The sequence below is a fragment of the Chinchilla lanigera genome, unplaced genomic scaffold, assembly GCF_000276665.1.
Source record: "Chinchilla lanigera isolate Chin_1 unplaced genomic scaffold, ChiLan1.0 scaffold00002, whole genome shotgun sequence".
Classification (NCBI taxonomy): Eukaryota; Metazoa; Chordata; class Mammalia; order Rodentia; family Chinchillidae; genus Chinchilla; species Chinchilla lanigera.
In genome coordinates, this window is record NW_004955403.1 from 25,924,033 (window position 1) to 25,951,042 (window position 27,010).

The following is a 27,010-nucleotide window of genomic DNA, read 5'->3' on the forward strand; positions in this document are numbered from 1 at the left end:
CGCGCGCCCAGGCCCGGGCGAGCGCGCGCTGCCGCGCCTGCTCCAGGATGCGCGCCTTCTCCTCGTCCAGCGTCATGCCGTAGCGCACGTGCAGCGCCAGCGCGCCGAACTGCATCTCCACGTCGGCGAACCTGCGCGTCCTGCCGTTCACCACGGTGGTGGACTGCGACACGGTCACGTTGATGCCGTTCTCCAGCGCCTTGCGGCCGCTCGTCAGCCGCAGCGTGCCCAGGTCGCTCTCGGGCGTGGTGGTCTTGATGAAGTAGTGCGTGTCCTTGCCCTCGATGGTGAAGTGCAGGTTCTCCAGGTAGAAGGCGTTGTTGAGCACGGCCGCCACCTTGATGCAGTCCTCGTTGGCGATGTTGAGCACGTTGGTCTGCACGCGGCCCTGGCTGACGGCCAGCATGACGCCCTTGCCGATCAGCGACTTGACCGTGGCGAACCACAGCCACGACTGCTCGCCGCCGGCCTTGCGCCTGCTCACCTGCACCTCGGCCATCTTCCCCAGGGACAGGAAGGCCTTGGCTTGCCTTGCCACTTGCTGCTGAACTCCGAAAATGGGCTGAAAAGGGAAACACAATGGGGAAGGTTGAGAGGACAGGCGGCATCGGGGTGCCGGGAAGCTGGGCTTCCTGAGGGCTTCCAGGGCCGGGCCGGGTGGCGAGTCCCAGGTGTTTATTAAAACCTCATGTGGTTCTTTGCAGATGACACTGTCTACACTGCCTGGGGTGGAGGCTGCATGCAAGCTCTCCTCCCCTCAAGGTGATCCAAATGGGTTTTGAAACGTTAGAAGAGGGAATTCCATCACTGTTGCTGAAAACGGTTTAGTTTCCAGCCTGGGCAAAATAATCATGTCTTTAGTTTTCCCTTTTTCACACCCCGCCCCACATGTGGGAACCGGTTTACCAAGCCCTCCACCCCAGCAGATTTCTCCACAGAAGAATTGGGCGTGCTTGGGGAGGGTCTCTGGGCCCCACTTCGTATGCTTTGAAGTGCTTGTGCTCTAATTTAAGTCATCTCTGCCTTCTCTTTGTGAACAGGGATTTCAGCTGAAAAATCACCAGTGCCAAGTGCAGAATTGCAACGTGCATGCATAAGCGGACAGTGGGGGCAGCTGGAGGAGAATATTTATTAATTTGGAAAAACTGTTATTTACTGCAGACGTAGGGAGACTGGACCATCTCCAATGGCAAATGTTTGAAATTGGGGCACCTTAACCCAGCCATTGCTTATCCTCCCAGATGTTTGTCTGGCCAGTGTCTCCCAAATGGAAACATCTGTTTCATCTCCAGCAGTGAAAGAAACTTTTTCTGCACTAGAGGCAGCCTCCACGTCTTTGCCTTTGATTCCCCAAGCTGTCTTTACTGTGCACGTCTTTTGACACAGAACATGAACCATATTAAAAGGCTGCCCAGGAAAAAAAAAAAAAGCTGGCATGTCCATTTGTACAGTTAGATTTAAGTGTTTTCAGGAGTGGTGGAAAGTCAGACACAATTAGGGCATTCATATTCAGATGCACCAGGAAACTTCAGTATGTCTTCATGGCACTTTATCAGTGTAGACAGATTTGAAGTTAGAAATGTTAAAATAGCTCCCAGGCCCTAGAAATTTGGTGGTGTTTGCTTTTGAAATGTAAAGGTGACATCTGAAAAAAATTGCCTTTATGTTAAGTGTGAAATGAGTACCAGAAAATAGAGATGTTGTCTTTGTGGCCATTGTGTTTGTGTACGTTTTAATCACAATTGGCTTTCTCTTTGTAGTCACTGAAAGTATAGGACAGCTGCTGGAGGGAGGGGAGAAGTTCATCTTTCTAAAAAACTCTGTTCTCTCTTATCATTTTGGAATAACCTAAATTTTTAGTCTCTCAATTATCCTTGTGTTAACCTAGAAATCCTGATGTTTTGTTGTGCATTTCTTCCTGATCTCTGAATGATGGGATTTACAGTGCTGCATTCTGACATGGCACTTTGATTTTGCAATTTTCCATTCTATTTCTTATTTCTCGCAGCAGCTGCAGTCCTCCTGATCTGTTATTTCCAGGAAAATTTACAAACATCTAGCTGGATATAGAGCCTTACTGGAGGACATTTTATTTTTATTTTTTCCCTATGAAACACTGCTAATATTTTAGAGAAGGTGAACTCTGAGGCATTGTTTGTGGGCTGCTAATTTGTAATAGCAATCTCCTGCCCTCCTGTTTATTGTACCTTTGCCTGCAGGTCCCAGGTGCCATAAATGTGCTTTCATGGGGTTCTCTGTAGAAACCCAACACTCAAAAATGAGCTTCTGCATTTTATTACCTTTTGATAATGTCTTTTTGTGTTTTTATTAGCATCACTGAAAACAGACGTAGGCTCCTGGTTTGCTGAACAGAAATGCAGAGGAAGTGTCAATTTTCCTTCTCTAAAAGGGTAAAATAAGGTCTTTGGTATAGTTTTCACAAGGGTAGTTCGATTAAATCTGGGTAAATCTGACACAAGTAAGCCATTTCCCACCTTTTCATAGTTTTGTATTTGGTTTCTTACCGGCACATCATCCCACTGCTGACTCTTCACAAGTTCGTAGGAAGGTTCTGTTAAATCAAATTTGGGCACAGGGAAGCCAGGAATAGCATTGTGCAGATGGAAGCCAAATGTCACCAGCCAGCTGTTAACATCTAGGGGAGAATGTTCAAAAGGAAAGGTGAGGGAGATTATTCTGTGCTTTCATAAATTTAAATTCTTACCTTACAAAAAGCCCAATTTCACAAATAATCTGAAAATAAGCACATTTGCCTTCCTCCTACCATTTCAAATCTGCTATTTTTAGACACGAAGACAATAACCTCAGTAACAGAACTGTGGCGAGTACTATGAAAAATGCAGAGTAATACTCACTTAGGTGGGGCAAACTGTCACAAGTGTGAAATGGCATCCCGTGCCAGCGGTAGTGGTACAGAGGGTAATAACAATGCACGGCGGCATGAAAAAGACACAATGGTAAAAAACAAACAATTTGTTTTGTAGTGTGTAGAGGCTGGTCTTAAATAGAAGTTGTATGTTATTAGCTTTCAAAAGCAATTGCCGAAGGATATGTGGACTTCTACAGCCCATTTTCTATTAATAAAAACCCTAAATTGAGAGTATTAAAATGAACAGTTGATTCTTAATCAACGGTGAATGCTAAAAGCTGGCAATGCTGGCCAAGGGCGCAGAAGTTCTGATTACCATCAGTTACGACTTCAAAAGCTCGCTGTGCACAGGTGGAGACAAACTTTTTGGGGGAGAGAACCTGGAAACCTTTAAAATGGTATTTTAAAATATTGCCATGTGACTCCAAAAGCCATTAAGCTCAGGATAAGGCTTTTATTCTATTCTGGAGGTTATAATGTTACAGAACTACTCAGCAGGCTTGCAGGTTTATGAGTACAGTTGGGTGTAGATTATTTTATATATTAAGCACATTGCTGGAAAATTTGAAATTGCATTTCACCTAATATATTTTATGCTGTTCCATCTTTCTTTTGATGTTTTTCAGAAAATGCTGCTATGGCATTCCCTGCAGCCCACGTTGCTAGGAGAGGATGAATTCAGGAGCTGTGGGCTTTCCAGCCTTTCAGTCAGCCTCTGTCAACACCCCCTAAATAACCCGAGGTAAACTGCTTGTCAGAATGATGGAGAGCCACTTGCTTCTCGTTGCCTTCTCTAGGGCACAAACTCTCCCCTCCTCGCCAGGCTGACAGGTCCTTTGTCCAGGCATCATATGGCTACCAGACTGGTGGTATTCTCTCTGTCGTAGGTGTGATAGTGGTCGTGCTGAGCGATAAATCCCGTTTTCACAGAGCATGGAAAGTGACGCTTTTTGGGGGACAGTGTACATAAGATTACACGGGAGTCTTAGGTTTTGGAGAAAATTCTTTCTCCCAAATGTTGGAGTAATGAGGCAAAAACTTCTCTTCCTCTGAGCATTGTTTGCCTAAGTGAAACACAGAGGGCCTTCAGTATTGAAAAGTACCTCCAAAATAATGGGATTTGAATGCGGTGTACACTGAAACACCCTGAATAAAAATACCATAGTGATGTGGCTGAATCGTGACGCAGAAAGAAGGGACTTCAGTGGGTGTACATGGAAGAGACGTGCGGAAAGCTTTTGGCAGTCTGGGAGGCTGGGAAACAGATGTGCAGTGAAGACGCGGCAGCACTTTGAGAGCTGCCCTGATTGCTGAGAGAACAGGCAGCTCAGTGCGTCTCAAATACTGAGACACAAAAGAGGAAGCTGGAAGAAGTGAACACAAGTCAAAAGGAAACAGGAAAACCCAAACCGAAGTGAAACAAAACAACAACTCGAGAAAGAGCAGTTCTGCAGGAAGCATAACCATGGTAGGAAGGTTCATAATGGCAGTCCGCAGAGGACTGGGAGGCTGGGAGGGATGACAAGAAGTCGTGAAGTGGAGGAATGGCAGAGAACTACAGCGTGTTCGCAAGGACCTTGTCTCTGTTTATCTTGGTTGTTCTGTGATGGCAGAGGTGAGAACTGATGTTTTAAATCTTGCAAAACTAAGAATAACGTACTAACCTTGGAAAGGTATGAAATCTATAGCCTGAAAATTGCTTCATATTGGTTGAAAAATCAGTATGCCTTTAGTAGTGTCACCGTGCAGGAGCTGCACTCAACTGCAGCGGAGATCATCGTGCAAGAAGAGGAAGTGAGAACACAAGTGGGATCCATCTGCCACACGACCCTGGGAGAAATGGCCCCAGTATTGTTCCAAGGCGATGGTGATGAGGAGGGGGAGATGTATGTCACAGCGCTGTTTTAGATTGACTGTCTTCAGCAGAAGTCTGTGTACATATTCAGACCCTATATTACACATTTGTAATGTAGTTACCATTTAATGCAGAATTATATATGAGGTGTGACAGAAAAATGCGAATGCTTAAAATTTTACAGTAAAAGACACATTGCCACTAATTGCCTCAAAATAATCCTTCTTGCTTCAAACCCACATCCCGTTATTCTCGCCACTGTTACAAAGCAGTTCTGGAAGTCCTCTTCGTGGATGTTTTCAGTTGTGCTATCGTGGCTACCTTGATAACCCAAACTGATTCAAAATGTTAACCTTTCATGGTCGTTCTTACTTTGAGGAAAGGCCAGAAGTTGCAGGGTGCCAGATCTAGTGAATAAGGCGGCTGAGGATACACTGTGCTGTTTTTATGAATTCTGCCTTTCCATTCGATAGTGCTTGGCAGCAATTTTCACCTTATTTTTGATTGTATCTTATAAAAGGCACTCATGAAAGAAAACTTGCAGAGAAGCTGCTTCATAAAGTGGCAAGAATGATGGGTAAGCGTGTTCAAAGTGAAAGGAATATTTTGAGAGGAATTAGTGGCAACGTGTCATTTATTGTAATATATTTTTAAAAATATAAACATTCCTTATACATTTTGATCATATTTCATATATTCAGTACTGGAGATTGAACCCAGAGCTCAAGTGTACTAGGCAAGTGCCCTACTGCTGAGCTATATCTATAGGCTTAATAAAATTTTATTTTGAGACAGGGTCTTGCTAAGTTGTCCAGGCTGGCCTTGACTTGTAATCTTCCAACCTCAGGTTCCGGAGTAGATGGAATTACAGGTGTGTGCCACTATGCTTGGGTCAAAATTTCTTATATTTATGACACAGGTAGGCACAATTGTTTGCGTTTTATAGTTGAGGCAACTGCCACAGTGTAGGTGTCCCTACGTCAAAGGCTTGGTACTGGGGGTGGAGGTGGTGGAGCCTTTGAGAGGTGGGCCCTTGTGGGAAGTCCTTGGGTCACTGGGAACGTGGCCTCGAAGGGAACCATGGGACACTGGTCTTTTCCTTTCCAACTTTTGCTTTTGATGAAGTGAGAGGTTTTCCTCTGCCACTTGTTCGTACCACGACATGGTGCCTCTACACAAGCCCAAATCACTGAGGCCAACTGACCATAGACGAGAAGTTCTAAAACTGTGAACCAAAAAAATCTTCCCTTTTTAGGAGCTACTTCTCTTGTTTTCTTTTTTTTTTCCTCTGTGCTGGGGCTCAAACCCAGGAACTTGCACACGCCAGACAAGCATTCTACCAGGAAGCCACATCCCCAGCTCTACCGTGGCCATTTTATCATTTTATGTTTTTATCATCTTATTTTTTAATAAGAAGTTAATAAAGCAAAGAGACACAAAAAACTTTTTTTTTAGGCTGTAAAGCTACACACTTTGTAGGAGAAATTCCAGTTTAGGGACTTCAAGTTTATTATGTTTTCTGCTCTCCCCCGTCTCCTCCCTCAATGACTGGATCCCATTTCGTGGCAAGAAACTTGTTGCTTTGGGCCCTGGCAGGCAGAATGGAAAGTAACTATGTTTTATTTTTCCTTTGTACTTCTCTGCAGATCCAAACAGGAATAAATGTATTTAAAAGCTCAATTCCAGTTATTTTGTGTATTAATTTAATGGTTACAGGAGTTTAGCAAGTGTAAAGGAGAAACGTACTTACCTGTGATGTAATCTTTCACATCATGAATTTTGCTCGCAGGGTTGTTATTCCTAAACATGTACAGGTTAAATGGGGCTGGGTCCTTCCCAATTCTTTTCCAGATTTCTATGTCAGGTGTTGTCCATCGCCCTGCCAAAATGTCATAATCCCTTTCTCCAAAGTGGATTAATTTGGTGAGTGGGTCATACAAGCCACCATGAAATCCAATTACCAGTTGAAAGTCAATATTGGAGTCAAAGTAGATTTCACCGTATGCAGTGTACTGAATCTGTTTTAGCATAAGCCCATTGCTACTGAAAACAGCCAGTGGTGTCCCTGTGTTATCCGATGCAATGTAGAATTCATCCCCACTGCTGATTTCCATGGCAAAAAGGTGTCCTTGGAGATCATAATAAAGGGAGGTAATTTCTGAACTGGAATGGTTATAAACATGAGTAATCCTAGTGGGATAGGTGAGGTCAGCATAAAAAAACTGCAGGTGCTGTCCGAGACTGGTTTTGCTAGAAACTCGCCTTCCCAGGCCATCGTAACGATAGATCACTGTCCAGCCACTGCCCTTACTGTACACTCGAGTTAGAAGTCCTTTGGAGCTATATTCAAAGATTTCTGTGCCTCTTTGACGTAGGAAACCATCTTCATCCAGTCGATACTGGACATCACCCAGTCTAGTGATTCTGTCCCGCAGGTCGTACCGGAGGGGTGTCAAACGTGCACTGTTGCTTGGGTTCAGTAAATGGAGGTTTCCATTCAGATCGTAGTTGTAACGCCACATGATCTTTTCATTTAGGTAAACTGTTTGCAGCTGTCCATCAACATCGTATTCATAAGCGTACTTGGTAGTGTTGGCAAAGGGGCCTATTTTAATCTCTCTCTTGGTTACCCGACCCATGTTATCATATTGAATTGTAATCCAATACATGAGTGACCTGAATATCTCATATTGAATTTCCTTGATGCGGCCATGAGCATCAAAGTGCTTTGTGTAAGTCATCACAGCTGTGGAAATGATTTGGTTAATATCATAATATATAACTCCAAATTTTCCAAACTGCTCAACTTTGCCAGAAATGTCATCAAACTGATAGAGATCAATGGGCAGTGGCGTTTCATTGATGACACCCTGCATGCTGGTCACCCGAAAGCTGTTGTCATAGCTATAGTCGAATCTTGCATTTACCATTCCATCTTCACTAAAGCGGAAAATCTGTCTGTCAATCAGGGGGCCAATTTGCCTGTATCTAATGGTGCAAATAAAACCATCACTCTGGAGGTTTACTGTTTTTAAGACTCCTGCTGTTTCATCATAGGTAAAACTGACTCTTGTGCTATCATATAAAATTTCTGAGAGTCTGGTCTGCCTTCTATACTTGAATAGGACCCTCCGACTTGTACCCAGGAAAGCTGTCTGTAGAAGCAGCCCCTCCTCATTGTAGTCTGTGATGATCGAGGCATTGCTCTCTGGGGGGTTGTATATGTTGCGATAGTAGCCAATGGACCGGATGGTCTGCATGGTGTGGCGAGCCACACTGGGCATGGTGATGGCAGACAGGCGGTCCCACATATCATACTCAAAGATGTACTGCCGCTGGCTGTGAAGCAGAAGAACCATGGACTGTAAAGAAAGCACAAACTGTTACCCAGTGCTTACGAACAGGGAAGTGAGAGAGGATTTAGTGACCACAAATATACAGAAACATTCCACCTGAGAAAATGATTTTCATTTTAATTGAGTTATTCTTGACCTTACATGTTGTTAACGATTCCATGCCTACTTTGCTTGGATGCTTAACTGTAAGGGGTTCTGCAGTTAGTGGTTCGAGATTCATAATGTGCTCCTTGTCATGACTGTACCATGCTTTTTCGAGGCATTCATAGCCAACCAGCAGATTGTCAATGGGTTTGGCTAAGTCATAATGCAGACATGAATAAAGCTGCTTTAAAGACAATATTTCAAGGAGAAAATAGCATGGGGAATGCAATCCTATCCATAATTAGCAATTACATAGTAAGGTGGTTTTTCCCCCTCATTTGATTGAAGAGCCACTCAAATCATGTCTTAATTTCCAGTGTGTCTGGGGGAGGAGCGAAACATTCAAAATATTATTTTATGAAGAAGAGACATAAAATTAGCCCAAAATGGATAATGTATACAACATAAAGCATCAGTGTCAACAAACACTGCTCACTTAGTCACATGATGAATGAGGGTTATACCTGCCTTTAACAGAGGTGTGGATTTAGATGTGCTTCCCATAAGGCATCTGTATTGACAGTAAAATCTGTATTTTGCTATTTTCTTTTGTAGGTACCAAATCTGATTTGTACCTCAAGTGCTATCACATGGTTTCAGGACTACATATGCTTTGGTGCTAAGTTATGAAGTGAATGAATATACAAATAAAAGTAAGGTCTGCATAGGTTTTCAAGTAACTGCAGAAGGTAGGGGATCTAGCTCAGCAGCACAGTGCCTGCCTGGCAAGCATGAGTTGTGAGTTTGATTCCTTGTACCAAAAAACAACAACTAGTTGATAAATCAAGTAACTGAAGAAAGACAAATGGGCCAATAGGAGAAAAGGTGAACCCTGAGCATGGTCAAGTGAACCTCAACCACACTACAGGCCTGGGGTGGTTCTTCTCTCCGACAGAGCTTGCTGCAGCCCATGAGATCAAATGCAGTGATGGCGAAGAGGAAGGGTGTTTAGGGTGGGAGGCACCCTTTCTTCTGACATGGAAGTGCACAATTTTATGTCTAAGGCACACTGTGTTCATTTTCCACCATCTTCATAAACTGTTTTGTGGCCAGAACAACTGCGGCCAAATCTAGGGGTAATTTTTGTATGTAGATTGTTATGTTTGGATCTTAAATGTCCTCCTAAAGCAACATGTTGTAACCTTGGTCACCAGCCTGTGGCACTCCTGAGTGGTGGTGAAACCTTCAGGAGGAATCTAGTGAAGCAAGGCAGGTCACTAAGGGCCTGGCTTTAGAGGGGATGCCGGGCTCCTGTCCCTTCCTCGCCCTTGGCTTCCTGCCATAAGAGGGAAGCAGCTTTGCTGCACTGCCTGCTCCTGGTCACGATGTTCTGACTCCCCACGGGCCCAGAATCAAGGAGCTAAGCAACCACCAAATGCAGCCTCTGAGACTGTGAGCCAAAGTAAACCCTCAGGTTGCTCAGCTCACGCATTTTGTCCCATTGATGGAAAGCTAACACGTGAGCTGCGCAGTAAAAGTCCCGGGAGTTTTTCCTAACGGTTTGTATTTTTCTAAGGAGGGCTTGGAGTAGTGTAAGTTACAGGAACTGACACCTGCTTTTACAGTCACTTAACTTCATGTTTGAACGTAGTAAAACATTCTTATTTGAGATGAATACGTTTTGGCTTTGCGTCGCTATCCTGGCAAGGAAATGGAAATTTGGGAGATGATGTGAAAGGACTCACTGGCTTTTCTGTTCTCCACGGGTGCATGAAGGCGACCTTGGTTACTGCCTTTCTCATTTTGTGACAGAGCTCTTATTAACGATACAGGCCTTGGCTCCTTTTAAACATTTTTCAGCCACATTATAATTGCTACTATCATTTTTTGGGGGGGACTGGGTACTTGTATTTTTATTACTCCTTCCTGAAATGTACTTAAACTAGAAAACTGCTCTAGTCTGTTCCTCTCTCACTTGGAAACACTGCCTGGGGGCTACTTAGGTTGGACAGCAAAATATCTGTCATGTGTTGGGATTTATTCCTCTAAAGGTTTGTGCGAGGGGCTTACTCCATGGTCTCTCCACAGATAGCCAGTCGAGAGTGGAATGCTTAGTGTGGAGGGAGCTTGTGATCTAACAGGCACAGCTCATGGTCTCAAGGGCAAGTCTCTCCTAAGGAGAGGAGATAGATGGGTTTCCGAGAGGAGGGACTGGATAAGAGGTCCTAGCTGAAGGCATTCCAGGATTGAGAAGCTGCCGTGAGATTGGTGGTATCCCACACTGAGCTTTGAATCTGAAGCTGGTTCTCAGGGAGACTAGTCTTTGCATATGCACCTTGGATGGGTCCCAGGTGGAATGACTTTTAGACTGCGGAGTTCTGCAGAGCACTCTAGTGAAGAATAAGATTGTGAGCAGTGATGTGCGTGTGATTTTTTTGGATGACAAGAGTTACTCTGTGTCACATATATAGAAAGGTGGAGGCAGCAACTGTTAAAGAGTTGAGTTTGTAATTTACGGCTGCTGTGAAATTGGTAGTGGAGCACTTTGAGATTTGAGATGTACAAGAACTCAAAACGATCATTTTCTCCTGCTAATGTTTGTCTCAAAGGCAAATGAAACATCTTATGAATATGCTCTTTGGTAGATTGTATTTCTTTGGAACAAAATTCAGGGAGATCATTCTTTTCCTTCTTTTTCTTTCCCTCTTGACCCCAGTCAGGATTCCAAGCCACACCTCATACAGCTGTGTAACTAATGCTAAGACTCCACTTCTGTATTGTGTATATTCTTAGGAATGGGGGAAAAGCCTAAACTCCAGTGCTCACCTATTACATATAGAACAATGGAAAGATACCACGAAGTATCTGAAAGTGTGGCTTTCTAAGAAAATAGCCTCTTGTGGTTACTAATATACAAATAGGACCTACATGCTTTTTATGGTTATGTTGAAGCTCTGCCAGGAACAACAAAAAAAAAAAAAAAAAAAAAAAAAAAAAAACTGACGGCTTTAACTGTGCTAATATAAAGCTTGTTCTAAAATGAAAGAGCCGGCACAGAAATAATTTACAAATGACTTACCAGCTCAAGGTCTAATTTGCGAATGTTGTCAGTGTGTGAGCTTGGCAGGTAGATAGTGTTATTGCTTGTTTGTTTACAGCATAAATCACTTAAAAGGGTCTCAGATAGTAGAATTTAACTAAGGCGAATCTACTTCGCTAATGCAGAAATTCATCACCGCTGTATTACTGTGACTGCCATATTGATACTTAGAATAATAAATGGAACTCTGTCATAGGCTGTAGTTTTTCTTCCCTCGTAGTGCTCAAGGTGAGTGCTGAAGAATGCTAATCATCTCTTTCCCATTTTCACCCTCAGTGTGCAGGCATACCTTTTCTAAGTATGTGTAACTCCATGTTTTACCATCAGCAAAGACTCGGGATACAATTCTCCCCTGGCCATCGTAATCTACTTTTTCACTCGTAGTTCCTCGCTGGATGCTGGCAATTTGACCTGTGGATGAATAGGTGACATTGACGGCCATCAGCTTGCTGCTCGGCAGCCAGAGTGTTGGGTGCCCTGATGTGTCATAGGCGATCCTTAGTAGAAATTTACGATGGTCATCATAGATCTTTTCTGTCTTTGTTGTTCTATCAAAGTCCACTGAAAGGAGGTTTCTGCCATTAACCTGTTACCACACAAATGAGATGATAAAATAAATCATATTATTCCAGGAGAAGGAACTTATCATTCTTCTGAGCCCCCAGCATTGTTTAAACACCATTTTATGATGATTTATTTCCTTTGTCAGTACATTAATTTAGCAACTTCTTGAGTACAAGTGCAAGGCAGTAGATTAACTGTTTTTTAAAAAGGTTTTATTAAACAGAAAGACAGTCTGGCATTTGTTCAAAACCTTTTTAATTAAATTTTGCAAACTAAAGCAACCGATAAGGAAAATACCAAAATGTATTTGCTTTTAAGTATTTTTTTTTTCAGAAGATCCGAGGGTGATTAACATGACACCTATGTAACTTACTCAAAGCTCCTCCCTCAAAAAGAGATTGGAAAATAATTGCTTAAAAATTAATCATCGTTACATTAAATAAAACACAGTGGTAAACATGACTCTAACCCTTAGAAGCGCAGTTAAGTAGAAGTTGGAACCCACATTACTGTACATTATTAATGAGTTTAAATAGCAGGAGGTTACAAACATGATCATTGCTTTTGGCCCACTGCTGCCAAAGTCGCAATGTTTTGGAATGCTGTTTGCTTTTGATAACATCTGGTTAACTGGCAGGGACTTCAGAGTCTTTTACTACCACATATCCGTGGTCTGAATGTTGTACTCAATTTACAAATCTAGCACCAAGTTGCTCTAATGGGGACTCTGTGTGGCTTTGTGCCATGTCCAGAATCTTTGACTAGGTCTGGCTGTTCCTGTCTGTGATTCAAAGCGTACACAAACCGGCACTTGTTTTTGCAATGGGAGTGAGGTCCTGATTCACTTCTCCTTTACAAACAGGCTGCAGTGTTTGTAGACTGTGAACCCTGAAAGGCAGACACCATGACCTATTCATTCTTTCATCTTCTCTACAGCGCCTTTGTGGGGATGTGGCTTGTAAATATGAAAATGCTCATTAACTACTTGGATTGTTAAACATTAAATGGAAAGCCTTAATTGTACATGACCATTTCTTAACTGGAACTTTAAACTGACAGCTTCAGCCAAATAGTTTTATAGGTCTGTGCTATAGTTTGCATGCAGTTTGTCCCTTTCAAAACTCAGGTTGAAATTTGGCTGCCCATATAGTGGTATTGCAAGGTGAAGCCTTTAAGAGGGGTGTCTTTCTACGGGGACTGCATTAGTTCTCATTAGACTGAATTCATTTTCCTGACAGCAGGTTATTATAAACTGTGTTAGCTCCTTTGTCCCCTTCCAAATGTGCCCATTTGCCTTTCCACTTTCTGCCACAAGGTTCTCACCAGAAGCTGAGCAGATGCTGGTATCTTGACCTTAGACTTTCAGCACCATGAGACAAAATACATTTATAAATTTATAAATTACCCAGTCTCAGGTATACTGTATGTGTATGTACAGATATAATATGTACATTTGTGTAAGCCCAGGATGAACTAATTTTTGCATTGTACAACTGACAAGAAACACATGATGTGTAAAAGTAATCCTTAAACATTTCCAATTAGTTGTTCATGGGGAATACTTTGAAGCCCATGGAAATATAACATTATAAGTTAAAAAGAAACAACATTGGGGTGAAAAACCTTCAAAGGATCAATGGACAAAAAATGAGAGGGCAGAGCCCTGGTACAACACTGTCTCATAGCAGAAACTTGTGAACTGGAGCAGGTATGGGGCACGGAAGGGGAGACAGCGACAGAGACAGACAGAGACTCTTGGGGGAGAAACCCAGGAGACAAAAAGCCTAATCTTCAAACCCTTCAGGGCTTGGAAGCAGCCTGCCCCTGGGGTTTTAACCCCTCTGTGCCTGTTTTGTCCATCTATAAATAAAGAGGTCGGATTAGATCCCTTGGGCTTGGTCTCCCAATAAGTTCTGGATTCTGAGCAGCTGGCTGGAGACTTTCTGAGCTTCCATTTTCCCCTGCAGAAATATCTGCATATTGGTTGCTCTCTGCTTCATGTGAATTTTGTGAAACTGTATGGGTTTCAGTTGCAGAATGCTCCATGTACTTTGGAGAAGCTACTAGCTACTCTTACAGTATCTTTTCTTTCTTTTTAAATTGTTCTTTTACTTGCATTAGTGCATGACTGTAGAATTTTTGTTGTTGTTGTTGTACTGGGAATCGAACTCAGGACCTTGCACTTGCCAGGCAGGCACTTGTGCCATTGAGCTATACCCCTGATCAGTACATGATTATCGTACATAGCGATTACATCTATTGTGGGGAGTTGGTACATGTACATAACATATCTGAGTTCTTTTTCACCCCCCTCTTCCATTTCTTGGTCCCCCTCCCATTAGCAGAAGCTCTATCTCCATTTTTTTCCAATTCTGTTTTTTTCATACCCTTCCTCCCAAGTATCTTTTCTAAAGTCTGTAGAAAGATTCAACATCGAATTAACTTGATAACTGGCATACTCAAGTGCCAGCATGCACAGAGTACTGCGTCATAAGGAAGGATAAGCCTGAGTGATTTGTAGAAAAATGGATGTGCCTTGAGGCTATAATGTTAAGTGAAATAAGTCAGGCACACAGGCTTGAATATTGCATGATTTCTCTTATATGAGAAACCCAAAATACAAATTAAAAGAAAAATAACAGACAGATAATAGGACAGAGGGAGGCAAACTGTTTGCAGATGTGGAGGGGACTGAGAGACGAGGGAGGGGAAGAAGGAAAGAGGAAGGGGGTGAAAGGAGAAGGAAGATGTGTTATGTACTTGCACTGACCCGGTCTACACAAGGAGTATGGTCACTGTGTACTGCAAACATGTATTAATAAAATCAAGATTTGGAAGAAAAGAAGAGGCTTTGCATATTTAAATGGCTGTATTAGGGCTCTTGGGTTCCTCAGACTGTGTTTTGAAGTAAATTCCCCTGAATGTTCAAGTTTGTCCTCCTGTTTTCCTTCCTTGGGCTGTTCCAGGCCAGGACAAACCACTGAACACCGACTGTGTACTGTCCAGTACTGTCCCAGTTACTGCCCTATCTGCTTTCACTTTGCCTTGATTTCACTTTGTGCCGCCTTTCTTATTGTTTTCCTTACACTCTCTGGTCTCCGCAGTATTCCCTGTGGTGAGAGAAAAAATCTGGACTGCAGATCTGGTATGATAGGCTCGTGCCGAAGGGTAAAAAGATCTGGAACCCCATCTTTTCACTGCCTTATCCTGCTACTGACTTCTGATATGGTGCTTTGTGACTACAGCTGCATGACGCCAAGACCTCCAGATGAAAAATGGTGTCACTGTTGCCATTGTGTCCATACCAAACATGCCATCCTTTGGAACCATCTGGGAACATTATGAGACCAAACAGCGGGATGGATGCTTTACTCCTTCTTTTTATCGAGACAGATACTGTATGCATGCAGTGCCTTTTGTGTGTCCTCAACCTGAAGCAAAACATTTGTTTTGGGAATGCTTTGTCCCACATTTCTAATACAAGCCAAGGTCTGAGCCATGGTTATTATTTCCAGACACCAGTGCTGTTATTCAATATGTAAAATTTAAAGCGATACCAACAGACCTCCCTTTTTTCAAATCCCTTCCAAATATGCCCAGACTGTCTTCTTTCGATATTATAAAAAAAAAAGTGGCAGTCTGGTGACAAGTTCGTGCTAAGACACTGTCCTGCAGCAGCACATTTTCTAGAAGTCGTAGTAACTTTCTGAGATTTTTGGGTTTATCGTTGTAAAGCACCAGCACTGTTCTGTTCCCTATCATCTTTCTTTTTTCAAAAAAATAAAATTATAAAAATAACAAAAAGTGAATAAATCTGAAGATGAAAAATCTTAGATCATTATCACTATATATGTATGTATATATATATATATACACCATATATATGATATCCAACCATCAAAAATTGAATCAAAATGTTGTATGTGGAATGCAGACCACCATGAATTCTTTTGTGTTGTACTGTATTTCTTTTAAGCATGAACAACATCCATTTTCAGAGATGATGCCTGTATGATTGTGAGTATAATCACAATATCCCTTTTATATTGGGCAAGGACAGTAAAAATTTTCCCTCTGAAGGCTTAAAAATATGGAGTAATACTGACTGCATCAAACAGCTTTCTCAAAGAGAGGTACCATTACCACAGAGTTACTCATTCACCAAAATGTTATGGAGGGGAGTGAAGGGGGTGGTGCTGTCACCCAGAATGCTTGGTGACAGTATCAAGCTTCTCTGGTGTCCTTGTGGGAGCACCACTTGCTACACACAGTTCTGTGCCTCTGCACCCATCACGGTGCTGCTGCATGTGTGACTCCGCTCCAGGCTGAGCCACTCAATTAAAATATCACCCAAATGTGATGGGCACAGTAAGATTTAAATGTGTGACCATGTATATGTATGCCTTCAAACATACTCTCAAATTCTGAGAGTTTCTGGTAATGATTCATTAAAGTTCCTTCTTTAACTATCTAAATTCTAGGTAGGTTTAAGAGACAGATTTTACTATTAGAATGCTATAATAACTTTTTTGGTAAGTGGTGGTTGCTTCTAACATCCATAAAATTACTGATAAAAGTTAGGACTATTTACCAATTATTATAAGACAAAGACAACTACTATATAATAAATTATATATTTATTAGTAATTGCAGCTATTAATGTTATAGTTTTAGCTTCACTAAAAAATTAGCTTTATTCTACTATGCTTTTCTATATCTCTATCAAGATTTTATGTACCTATTATTCCCTACTTTTATTTATCTTCTTTTCCCCTAATGTAGTATTTCACAGAAAATGCATTCCATGTTGCTAAATTCTTATATATTCTTTATCTTTCTAATCCTTGTCTTTTTAAACCTTTCTCTCTTCTATGCACACACTTCTGCATAACACTTACCTATCTACATATTTTATCTATGACATTAGCATTAGCTGTGTTCGCAGCAATCAGGCATCTGCAAACATGCTTGCCTTAGGAAGATCTGTCTTTCCTCATTGTTTCATTCACTGAAAAAATATTTGAGTCTACCAAGTGTAAGGCACATAGCTAAATTTAGGTCAAAAACTTGAAAATGAAAAGAAGTTTCTGCTAGGAAACAGTGAGAGGTAGGAGAGGAGATGCTTTTGGTCTCAGAAAAGGGGGGATATAAATGGCTTTTCGGCTGATTCAGGTCATGCGTTGGCTACAGGCCTACCTGCCTGTTCTTCTCTGCCCTGTACTGGCAGACAACTGGTTCATCCCTGAAACCAGCCTTTCATACCCTCACTTTCTCCCTAGAATTCCTCTCCTGGAATCCACAGAGGAATGGAATTAGCAGTCAGAGCTGGCACATCCAATCTTATCTTGAAAGTAAGAAACCCTCCCTTGTGATCTTGGCATTGTCTCTAGGAGAACAATCAGACATATCAGCTGGAAATCTCCTTTCAGTATCACTGCACAGGCCATTTAAAATAGGATATTTTCTGCAATGTCTTGCTGAGGCATCGTGATTCTGCTATTTAGAAAGGAAGAAACTAACACCCATGCCTGTGTGCAGTCCCCTCTTCCCTTAAGAAGGATTTTCTTTGTTTAGAATCAGGCTTCAGACTGGGTTCTTTCTCTTTTCCTCTACTCTCCCTGATTTCTTTTATGCCTAATTTCTTTTTTATTCAAAAACTAGTGTTAGGAGGGCTGGGGGTTCACTGAGACATAACTTGTCTCAGAGGACAGCAAGCAGTATGTCATGCGGTCAGCTTGTGGACGAGGTCTTTCCCCCTCTTCCCCCTCTTCCTCCTCTCCTCTGGACTCTTCCTTCCCAGCACACTGCACAGCTCTTCCCTAGGCATCTGTTGTGTGGGTAGGAATGTCAATGTTTGCATGTGTTTGAAAGTCTCTGGGTTAGGGTTAACGAATGTATAACCAGGCCTTTTATTTTCAAAGTACTTTCACAGTGTTTTACTTGATTCTTGTAACAGCTGTGTAAAAAAGAGTGTAGTAATACAGTTATGGATATCATATACATCATAATGTGCTGTATCTAGATAATCTATCCCATGATGTAGATGTCATGATATACATAAAGAAACAAAGACTCAGAGATGTTATGATTTTCCCACAAGGCTGTTAGTAAAAAGTGGAGCCTGACCTACAGCCTGTATTTCCTGACTTCTAGTAGAGCACTCTGTCTTTGGTTCGTACAGCGAGAGCCCAAGTATGAGCAGTGCCTCTGTGTCCTAATGAAAGCCTGTGTCTGAGAATGTGCGTGTCCGTCCATGTGTGTGCATCGTATCCCTGCTGCAGGGATGGCAGAGTAAAGCCTGTGAGCAGCTTTCACTTCATACTGGCCAGGGAAGCCGGGCCCGGGGAGGAAACAGGCGCGGCAGCATAAACTGTTAATTGTGTCCACTGTGATAGCCCTGTGAAGATGAAGGCAGCACTGTTCCCCAGGTTCAGGAGAGGACAAGGCAGGAGGCTGGAGTTCACCCTGGTGATGTACCAGGACCACCTGAGAGTGATCAGAAAGAAGTACAGCGCTTGTTTCCCTGCCCTTTGCTTTACCTTCTACCCTAGTCCTATTTTCCCTCCTCGTGTCCTGTTGTTTCCTTCTCAGTCCTCTGATGGACCTCCCCTCCCTCCAGCCTCCTTCGGCTGTAACCCGCCAGAGTGGATTCCAGGAGGATTGGAGCCAAGGCATCCCAGTTCCACAGCCTGAGAATGGATGAGGTAGAAACAAACAGTGCTAGGTGCAGAGACCATATATTTAGAGTCCCAGGTCCTTTCTTGCAATTGAAGTGGAATCAGAATATAACCGGTAAGCTGGATACGGTCTTTGTTTGATCCACTGATTCTTCTGTTTTAACTTTATTTCTATTTCTCAGAAGTAGCCTGAAGCAATATTTAGCTGCTGTTTCCTACCCTGAAGGATTGGTAAAGTAAATAATGGGGGCCTATTTGGGTAATAATTTAGCCATTTCTAGTGCAGAAAAAAGGGCATTAATGGTAAACTCCATGTTTTGTTCTCCTTGATTTTAAGTAATTTTTTTAAAATGGCAAGAGAAGTAATGCTAGGAAGAATTATGTACATTTATCTGATAGACTAAAATTTGTCTGCTAATATAAGGAATGAATCAGGTTCAGTTTATTGTGGCTGAAGGTGATTTCTTGCAACCTATGTTTCAGTACTTAATCTACGCTGTCTTTGCCAAACAGCATCGTAAATCACAGCTTGCCTTCTAGATGCATTTGGTCCATAATGTAAAGCAATAGAAAAAAAAACCTATAAATAAATGCAGAGAACATTGCACAAAGCTCAATTACACTAGGATAATGAGAAATAACGCATTTCTTAAAAAGTAATGTAAATTAGGGTTTTCCATCAATAGTATGCAGAGGTAGCAGATAGGTTCTGAGACCGAGAGTCTTACTGTTGTCCAAACTAGTTTAGAATATTGACAATGCAAAGGAAGAATTCACCTTTCAGTGGCCAGGCAATTCTTATCTATCCTCATTTCTGCACTAAGACACCATCACCCTTAACCCAGCAAGTAAAGAAAAAGCTTATGATTATGATAATAACCTTAATAAAATAAACAAGAAACAACTGACTTCCAGGCTAATTGGGATGGCATTATATGTAATTCCCTAATTTTCCAGGCAAGTGTTTACTTTTAGCTATGTAGCCATTTCTGAAATAGGTGATTCTCAGGATGAACAGTCTTAACAGGCCAACGGGTGTTTTTCTCACTCTGTAAGGTGGCAGGCCACCCCTCGCCTTCAGCGTGGCGCGCTCACACTCAGGGAGGCAGATGAAGGGACGGGAGATGAGTCCTGCCATCAGGAACAGGCCATCTACACAACACAGGCGACTACCCAGCCTTCTCTGCTCTCCCACAATCAACTTACCCTAAGCTTTCGACCAAACACGTTAACTTTTCCTTGGGCTTGTTCCTTCCGGAATCTCCACTCCACCAAGTTTTGCCCGTTCTCACCAGGAAGAGTCATGTTTCTTTTGGCCACTGTTGGATTCGCCGTGCCAGCCAGAACATGGGGCTCTGTTTGGTAGTGTGAGTCCAGCCCGCTGGCGTAGATTATCCTCAGGGAGCCGTCATACCCAATCTGGTAGCTGTTCCTTAACTGATCTGAAAAGCAAGAAGCGGAAAATATGGGCTATTTGACATGGATTAAATATTTGGCTTATTGAACATTGAAACTGTGTAACTTTCTAAAACTTTAACTGGACCCCATTTGTAAAAACAAACAAAGAGTACTTGATATCTTCTTAGAGAGCAACAAAACAGCTTTTGGTTCCTGGCATTGCGTGCTGTCAGAGGTTGGTTTAAGATAGATGTTAGGATGGACTTTAGGGGAGTTAAAGTCTTTCTCAAATTTACACTTGATCTTAGCCAAAAGGCCAAGAAGCGATATCTTTCTCAAATTTAATAGATTTCCTTTTTTAATTTGCCTGATGAAGATGGGTGAACCTCCATGTGCAGTAAATAGTTCATAAAGAGCCAAGCATGTGATCCTTCTGGAGGCTGATGTGTTCACCTCCAAGGTTTTATAAAGGGTCCTCTCCCCTATAGTCACTCCTTTATTTTTCTTCAACATCTTTTAAAGGATTATCTATAGCATGACTATCAAAAACATAAAGTGATATATTCCCCCTGAAACAGCTTTTAAAAAAGGGAGCTATCTAATACTTTGTACCAAAAAACCTTCTTTGAGCTGGATGTCCTAGCGTATACCTGTAATCTCAGCCTTCTGGAGGTAGAAGGAGGAGGATCACAGGGAGTTTGGGGCCAGTCTGGGCTACATAGTTCATGGCCCGTCTGAACTATGTTTCAAAAAGCTAAAAACAAAAGCAAAATAAAAAATAAAGCAAAAACAAACCCTCTTGGGTTAGGGGTATAACTCAGTGGTACTGTGTTTGCCGAGCATGTATGAGGTCCTGGGTTCCATCTGCAGCATCAAAAAATAAATGAAATAAATAAAAATAAAACCCAAACCCTTTCCATATTGTAGGGTACTGCCACAACTTAAAATTCTGGAAAAACAGTACTATTTGGAAGTACTGAAGAAATGAATTCAAGCAATACTACCTTTACATGATTGTAGATTTCTTGATGGAACAGGTAAAAAAAGTCAAAGAAGTTTAACACAGATTTATAATAATTTTGAGTTACGATCTCATGACTGCAAATGTCACTATAAACAGATTCTGTTGAAGATTAGTTTAAAAAGGACTATGAGAGGAGATTCCATCATAGGGGTAGTGGATATAACACTCATGCCCATAGACTAGGTTAAAAAACATGGAAAATCCAGATATTACAAAAATGAGTACTTGGGATTTGGGATAAATTTCCATCATACGTAGATTCAAATATTGTATCATGATGAGGTCATAAAGCACTGTGGCTCACTCTACTGTCTGGACAGTAGAGGGGAGGAGATGTTCTGGAGAGATCTGAGATCACTCAAGAATGGTCTGATGATACATGTGAAGATTTGGAATTAGTTATTTTATTAAATAGGAATGGAAAACGACACTATTTTCAGGTTAACATTACGCATTCATTACGTGATTAGAATATATATATATTTATATATATATTTTTTAACATGTAGGGGCTAAATGATTCCATCACTGTCTCTAGAGGTTTCTGTTTTCTCATCTTCTTTTCTGCTTCATCTCAGAAAATCAGGGTTGCTGTATTCTGTTTGGGTGCTAGAAGCATTTAAAAATGTTCAATTAAAATTTTATTTTTGTATTTACCTTGAACCATGGTATAGAAAGAATCAATTGAGGACAAATTTGAAGTGATGCTGACATCCTCTTCTCTGCTGGATGACTCAATGTCCACTGTGATAGCCCTGTCCATGTCCCCATGGAGGTTTGTAACCACTCCGGTTGGAAATGTGACGTTCGTCAGTCGACCTTCACTGTCATAGCTAAATAAAGGAGGCATCAAGTGATGTTACATAGGAACCTGCAGGTTTTTCTTATAAGGTACAACGTTATCAGCTGCACAAATTTGGAGGAATATTTGCCTTTGTGCATGAGGTATGCAGAGCGAGGACTTCAAACATGCTTTGAAGTAATCAAAAGCCTGTTTAACACAGAGAAACCTCACCGGTGAGAGCAAGAGTAAACAGAACAGCTCTCCATCTCAGCATATTATTCTTTGAAGTGTGACCAAAATCCTCCTGCACATCTAATTTACTGTTTCAAAGGGAACATATTTGCTGATATTAAATTCCTTACTATTCTTCCATGTCTTCCGCAAGTAGATTTAATTTACGGTTATGAGTTTTTCAAGCTTTATCAACTTACATCCTCTAAAACAGTGCAATATGCATTATATAGCTTTTACAAACATTATATATATCATTTGCATATGTAAAATATTTTACTATCATGAGACATCTTCAACAAATTAATGAAAGGTTTTAAAGATTTTTTTTTTTGGTGCTGGGGACGGAACCTAGGGCCTCTTGCATACTAGGTGAGTGCTCTATCAATGAGCTATAACCATATTCCTAGAAACTTTATTTCTTAATGATTGACATACTTTATAATGGTAAAGTTGAATGGCAGTGATAACCTATCTTGTTTATGCTGATATTTTAAGAATGAGTGTTATCTCAAATGATGATTTATTGTGTTTACTGAAATGAAATGCAATCTTTCCTGACATTTCATGATTATTTGATATTTTATTATGTGTTTACTCTTTTAGCATATAAATATGAGGAACTTATCATTTAAATGTTAACATATATTGCAAAAGCTGTCCTGTGCTCATAAATATGCATTATAGATACAACATTTGACCTAAGAATTCAATTTCTGTGACTTTTCCATTTGTGGCAGTGCCAGAGAAAATTTCAAAAGTGATTGTGTTGTCCAAATTGAAAAAAAAAAAAAAAAACCCAGACACAAAACTTTCAATGAAAAACATACATACATTATAAGTAAGGTTGACTTTCAGGTAGATAGTAAGGCTGTTTCATTAAGAAGAAGTTCTAAGGGAAACAGAGACTGGAAATATGTTCTACTTAAAATTAGCCCCGAAGCAAAGGTAGTAGAGGATGGGTGTTGTTAGAAGAACAGAAGAGTTACCGGGGAGGGAACGTGGGAGAGAATCATAATAACAGTTGTAAATACGGAGCAATGTGAGAGCACAGGACAGAAAAAAGTACTTAAGCGGTATTTTGGAATAAATGAGTAGAGAGTTCTTGGAGTATAAAAAGTCTGCTTTGAATAAATGTGATCGTAATTAGGAGATGATTCTAGCTAAAAAGGTGGAGAGGATTTGGAAAGGGCAATGCCATGGTGGAGAACAGAAGGAAGGGAGGAGGAAGGGGAGAGACGGAGGTCTGTTCAGTGCCCAGCACTAAGCTGAGCCCATTAATTCAGAGGGGACAGTATCAGTTGGATCACAGGCCTGACTGATGTGGTCTGACAACTTGCCATGCTGCTTAGCCAGCGGCAGGAACAGGCACTCAGGAGGGAGAAGTGAGAGACAGAGACAGAGAAAGCAAAGGCACCATTAGTGTAATCACTGTTTGGACTCATAAAAGGCAGAGCTAAAGAAACAAAGCCTATGTCCTTCCCTCCCCACCAGCCCAAATGCCCCGAGCAGATTAAGGCACAAATGAAAGAAATCCAACACAGTTTATTGCTGTCATTTCTTTCTGGAAGCCATTATTGCTCTTGAAGAAACAAGCATGCATAGGTTTATTTCTGCAGCAAAACAGAATTTCAGAATTATTGATATATCAGCTTACAGTTCAATCTTAAGTTCGGTAGAATTATTTTATCACACTACATTTCTCACAGGATAATGTTAAGAACATGTTATCGTGTTAAAAAAAACCTGACATCCTCATAAATGCTCCCATACGAAGATCATTCTGTACTTCACTGCCCCTTCCCGTTTTAGAGACGGAAAAATGAAAATACGGTATGGTTAAGCCACTTGATCAGGCTCTCATTGGATCTCATGAATGGGCCATCTCTGGAAATGTTTTGCACCTGACCCCGGGCCCATTAGCCCTTTTGTAAATCACACTGCCTGACTTAAAGTTGAGAACTCCACTTTATATATATGATGCTACCTGCCAGCAGCTAGCTGATTCATTCTTACCGCTGCCACTGACCTGCCCTTTTGCTGGTTTATATTTTCCAAACTCATTTAATCTCAAGTAGAAACTTCACCTTTCTCCTGTAGAAAGCATTTCCACAACCTTTGACTTGGTGCTTTCATTGGCTGGCCATACGCTCTGTTTCCTGCTGGGCAGGCATTTTTGTATCACAGGAGGCTGAGCACACGCAGATACAGCTCACGATGCTGAGCACTCAGACTCTAACCTATTAGCCTTTGGTTCTTTGGGAAATAAAAATACAAGTAACCTTTGTTGGTAGTACAGTTACAATGACACAGGGATAAGCTGGCATCTTAGTGGCCCAGCTTAACAGTTTAGCTCTGGAAGTTTTGAATGTGTGCCTTCCAAGGAGCAGTGAGTCTCAGTTAAGGCTTTAATAGGGCTGAAGTGTTTGCTACAGCAAGGCCAGCTAAGCTGCAAAGGTGTAAGGACCCTGAGGGCTTCTCCCTAACCCATCAGTTTGTGAATAACCTTTAAGTGCAAGTTAAGAAGCTGGGGTATTAGAGTGTCCTGGGCCTGGGGGTGTAGCTCAGGGGTACAGTGCTTACCTAGCCTGCGTTAGGCCCTGGGTTTAATCTTCAACACCAAAACAAACAACAGTAACCACAAAACAAACCCAAGTGCCCTGTGGGCACTACACATCACCACAGCAGCCACAGTGCAGAGAGAAGAAGCTTTCACCTTAGGGAAGCTGAGGAATAGCCTTGCTCATGATGCCAGATGTGGGACAGATGCGGAGCTCATAAGAATGAGGGTCTTATGCCCTACTTTGGGGAGGTGGAAGAGGCAGTGACTCCTTTAGGCTTAAGCCCAGGTGGGGAAACAGTGAAGGCAAGGGTGAGGAGCAGTGAAGGTGCAAGGGCCAGAAGTGGACCTTGAGGGGGAACTGTATGGCAGAGAGAGGCCTTGAGCAGGCTTCTTACTGGGCATGCTGATAAAGGTGTGAATCGTAGAAGTCCACAGTAGGGTGACAGGTCCGGCAGTGAGCATTTCCCAGCCTTGTCAGTTTCACAAACCAGGGAAAAATAATCCAGAACCAACACAAGGTTTTTGAATAAAAAGACTACCATTTGTTTTCCCCACCCTTTTACAGAGAAAGGCCAGTCCTACATGCTGAAGGTGGAAAGGACCCAATTTCAGGGCAAAGGACAGTTCTTGAAAAGGAACAAAGTGGAAAGCTACCACAAGGGTCATGGCTGACAGTCCTAAACAAAAGGAGAGCAAGAGTAAAGTACAGCAAATTTATTTAGTCAAAGTTTTTCTGTGTGTGGCATGAGAATCTCTGGAAATGAAGACAGAGACCCAGGGGATGCTGTGTATTTTTAAATGAAAAATGGATAGCTAAGTAGACATGTCACTGGACAAAACAGGTATGACCTAAGGATGATAAACTCAGTGGGTGCAGGTGGTGCGTGGTGTAAAGCAAAGTCCTTCGGTTCACATTTTTCTAAGCTGTGCTCTGCAGCCTCATTCCTCCAGCCCTCCTCACCTCGCTTGGGGCTGGATGCTTCTGGAATGAGGGTCTTATGCCCTACTTTGGGGAGGTGGAAGAGGCAGTGACTCCTTTAGGCTTTATGTGGAGGAGCTTTAGTTTATATAACTCTCCTTGAGGGATTAAAAAATTGAAGTTTCTGTGACCTGCTATTGGGAGAAATAGGGGAAGAAGAGAGGAAGGTGGGAGATCAGAGAGAACTTGCTGCTTAGGCTTTTCCTATTTCTTCAGTTCCAAGTACTCAGCCTGCTGAAGGACCATGTTTTGGGGTGTTTTGCCAGGACTCACCTAAGAAAAGCTTTAAAATAATGATCATTTTTTTAAAAATTTCAGCACAGGGTTAAGTAAACACTTTTTCACAGATTAGCATCTTTGTTAACACAAATGAAAAGAATATGGATGAGAGACATTGAAATGACCAGGGAACTCTAGATAAGGAATGAGAAAAAAAATAAGTCATCAAAGATGATTTTTGGGTACTCGAAGAAATGGTGTGCTAGCCATTCTTTACCTCAACAAAGGCAGGAAGGTGATCCACCAGGAAACGACTGTTCTCTGGAATAGTAAGTCCCGCTACGAAGAGGCCTTTCCGTCAGACTACGTAGTGCTGGGCACATTCTCTGCTTAGGTACAGCTTTGTGTTTAACTTAGTGTTTGTTAATTTGGCCTCAGTGACGAACCAGCCCTGCCCTCCTTGTATATTAGAGATGTGGTTTTCTTTGGTAGCCTGCATTTACAATGCAGTAGGCTCGAGGGAATTCGAATATAACATCGACTTCTTGCTCTCCATTCCGCTGTCTGGGCTTAGCCGCGCAGCTCCAAATGCATCACACAGCACATTCTTTTATGGCCCCCCCACCCCCATCTCCACAAAAGGCTCTTGTTGGAAATGCAGTGTCCCTCAGGCCTTTTGTGACCTTTTGCTCTTTCACTAATGGGATGCCCTTATTTGATGGTTATCTATTTGTTTGTCTTTAATTTTGATTGCATTTTTGCCTAGACTTGCTGTTTTAGTCTTTGTGGAATATGTTAAAAATCTCTTTTTAAGTTTCCTTAAGCAGTGGGATTATCACGCAAGTCACAGAGAATTATAGCCTCGTTCTCAGTTAAAATGTACTCACTCTGATGTGACATTTTCTCTCCCTTCCCCTTACACACATGAAACTCCAAATTCTGAATTTTTCCTTTGTACTCTCGCAGATATCTATTTTTCCATTCCCAGAACTTCTCTAGACTTTTACAACTGGTCTACCTGCCTCTGCATACTCACTGATACTAAATTAATCTTCCCAAACATCACAATTAAAATACTTGGCTACTTAAACATCTCCAATAGCTCCTCAACTGGGAGAAAAATTGACTAACCTAGAATGTTACCAACGCTATGTCATGGACTATTGGTCCTGCGAATTTATTCAACTGGAAACAATTTGCACTTCTTGAAAACTTTCTTTCAAACTTGACAGTAGGATTTTTTTTTTTTTTTTTGGTTTTTTTCTCCGGTACCGGGAACCGAACTC

At 41.7% G+C, this 27,010-nt stretch overlaps 1 protein-coding gene across 2 annotated transcripts in view; it reads right to left on the minus strand.

Moving 5' to 3' along the window:
* Tenm3 (teneurin transmembrane protein 3) overlaps positions 1-27,010 on the minus strand; it is a 613,899-nt gene that overhangs the window by 3,114 nt on the left and 583,775 nt on the right. For both annotated transcript variants that reach the window (XM_013513154.1, XM_013513152.1), the window contains 6 exons: positions 21,606-21,781; positions 19,733-19,968; positions 11,575-11,871; positions 6,496-8,107; positions 2,526-2,656; positions 3-562 (listed from right to left, as the gene is read on the minus strand). In XM_013513154.1, coding sequence (XP_013368608.1) covers positions 3-562; positions 2,526-2,656; positions 6,496-8,107; positions 11,575-11,871; positions 19,733-19,968; positions 21,606-21,781 — 3,012 coding nt within the window. The remainder of the gene's footprint in view (positions 1-2; positions 563-2,525; positions 2,657-6,495; positions 8,108-11,574; positions 11,872-19,732; positions 19,969-21,605; positions 21,782-27,010) is intronic.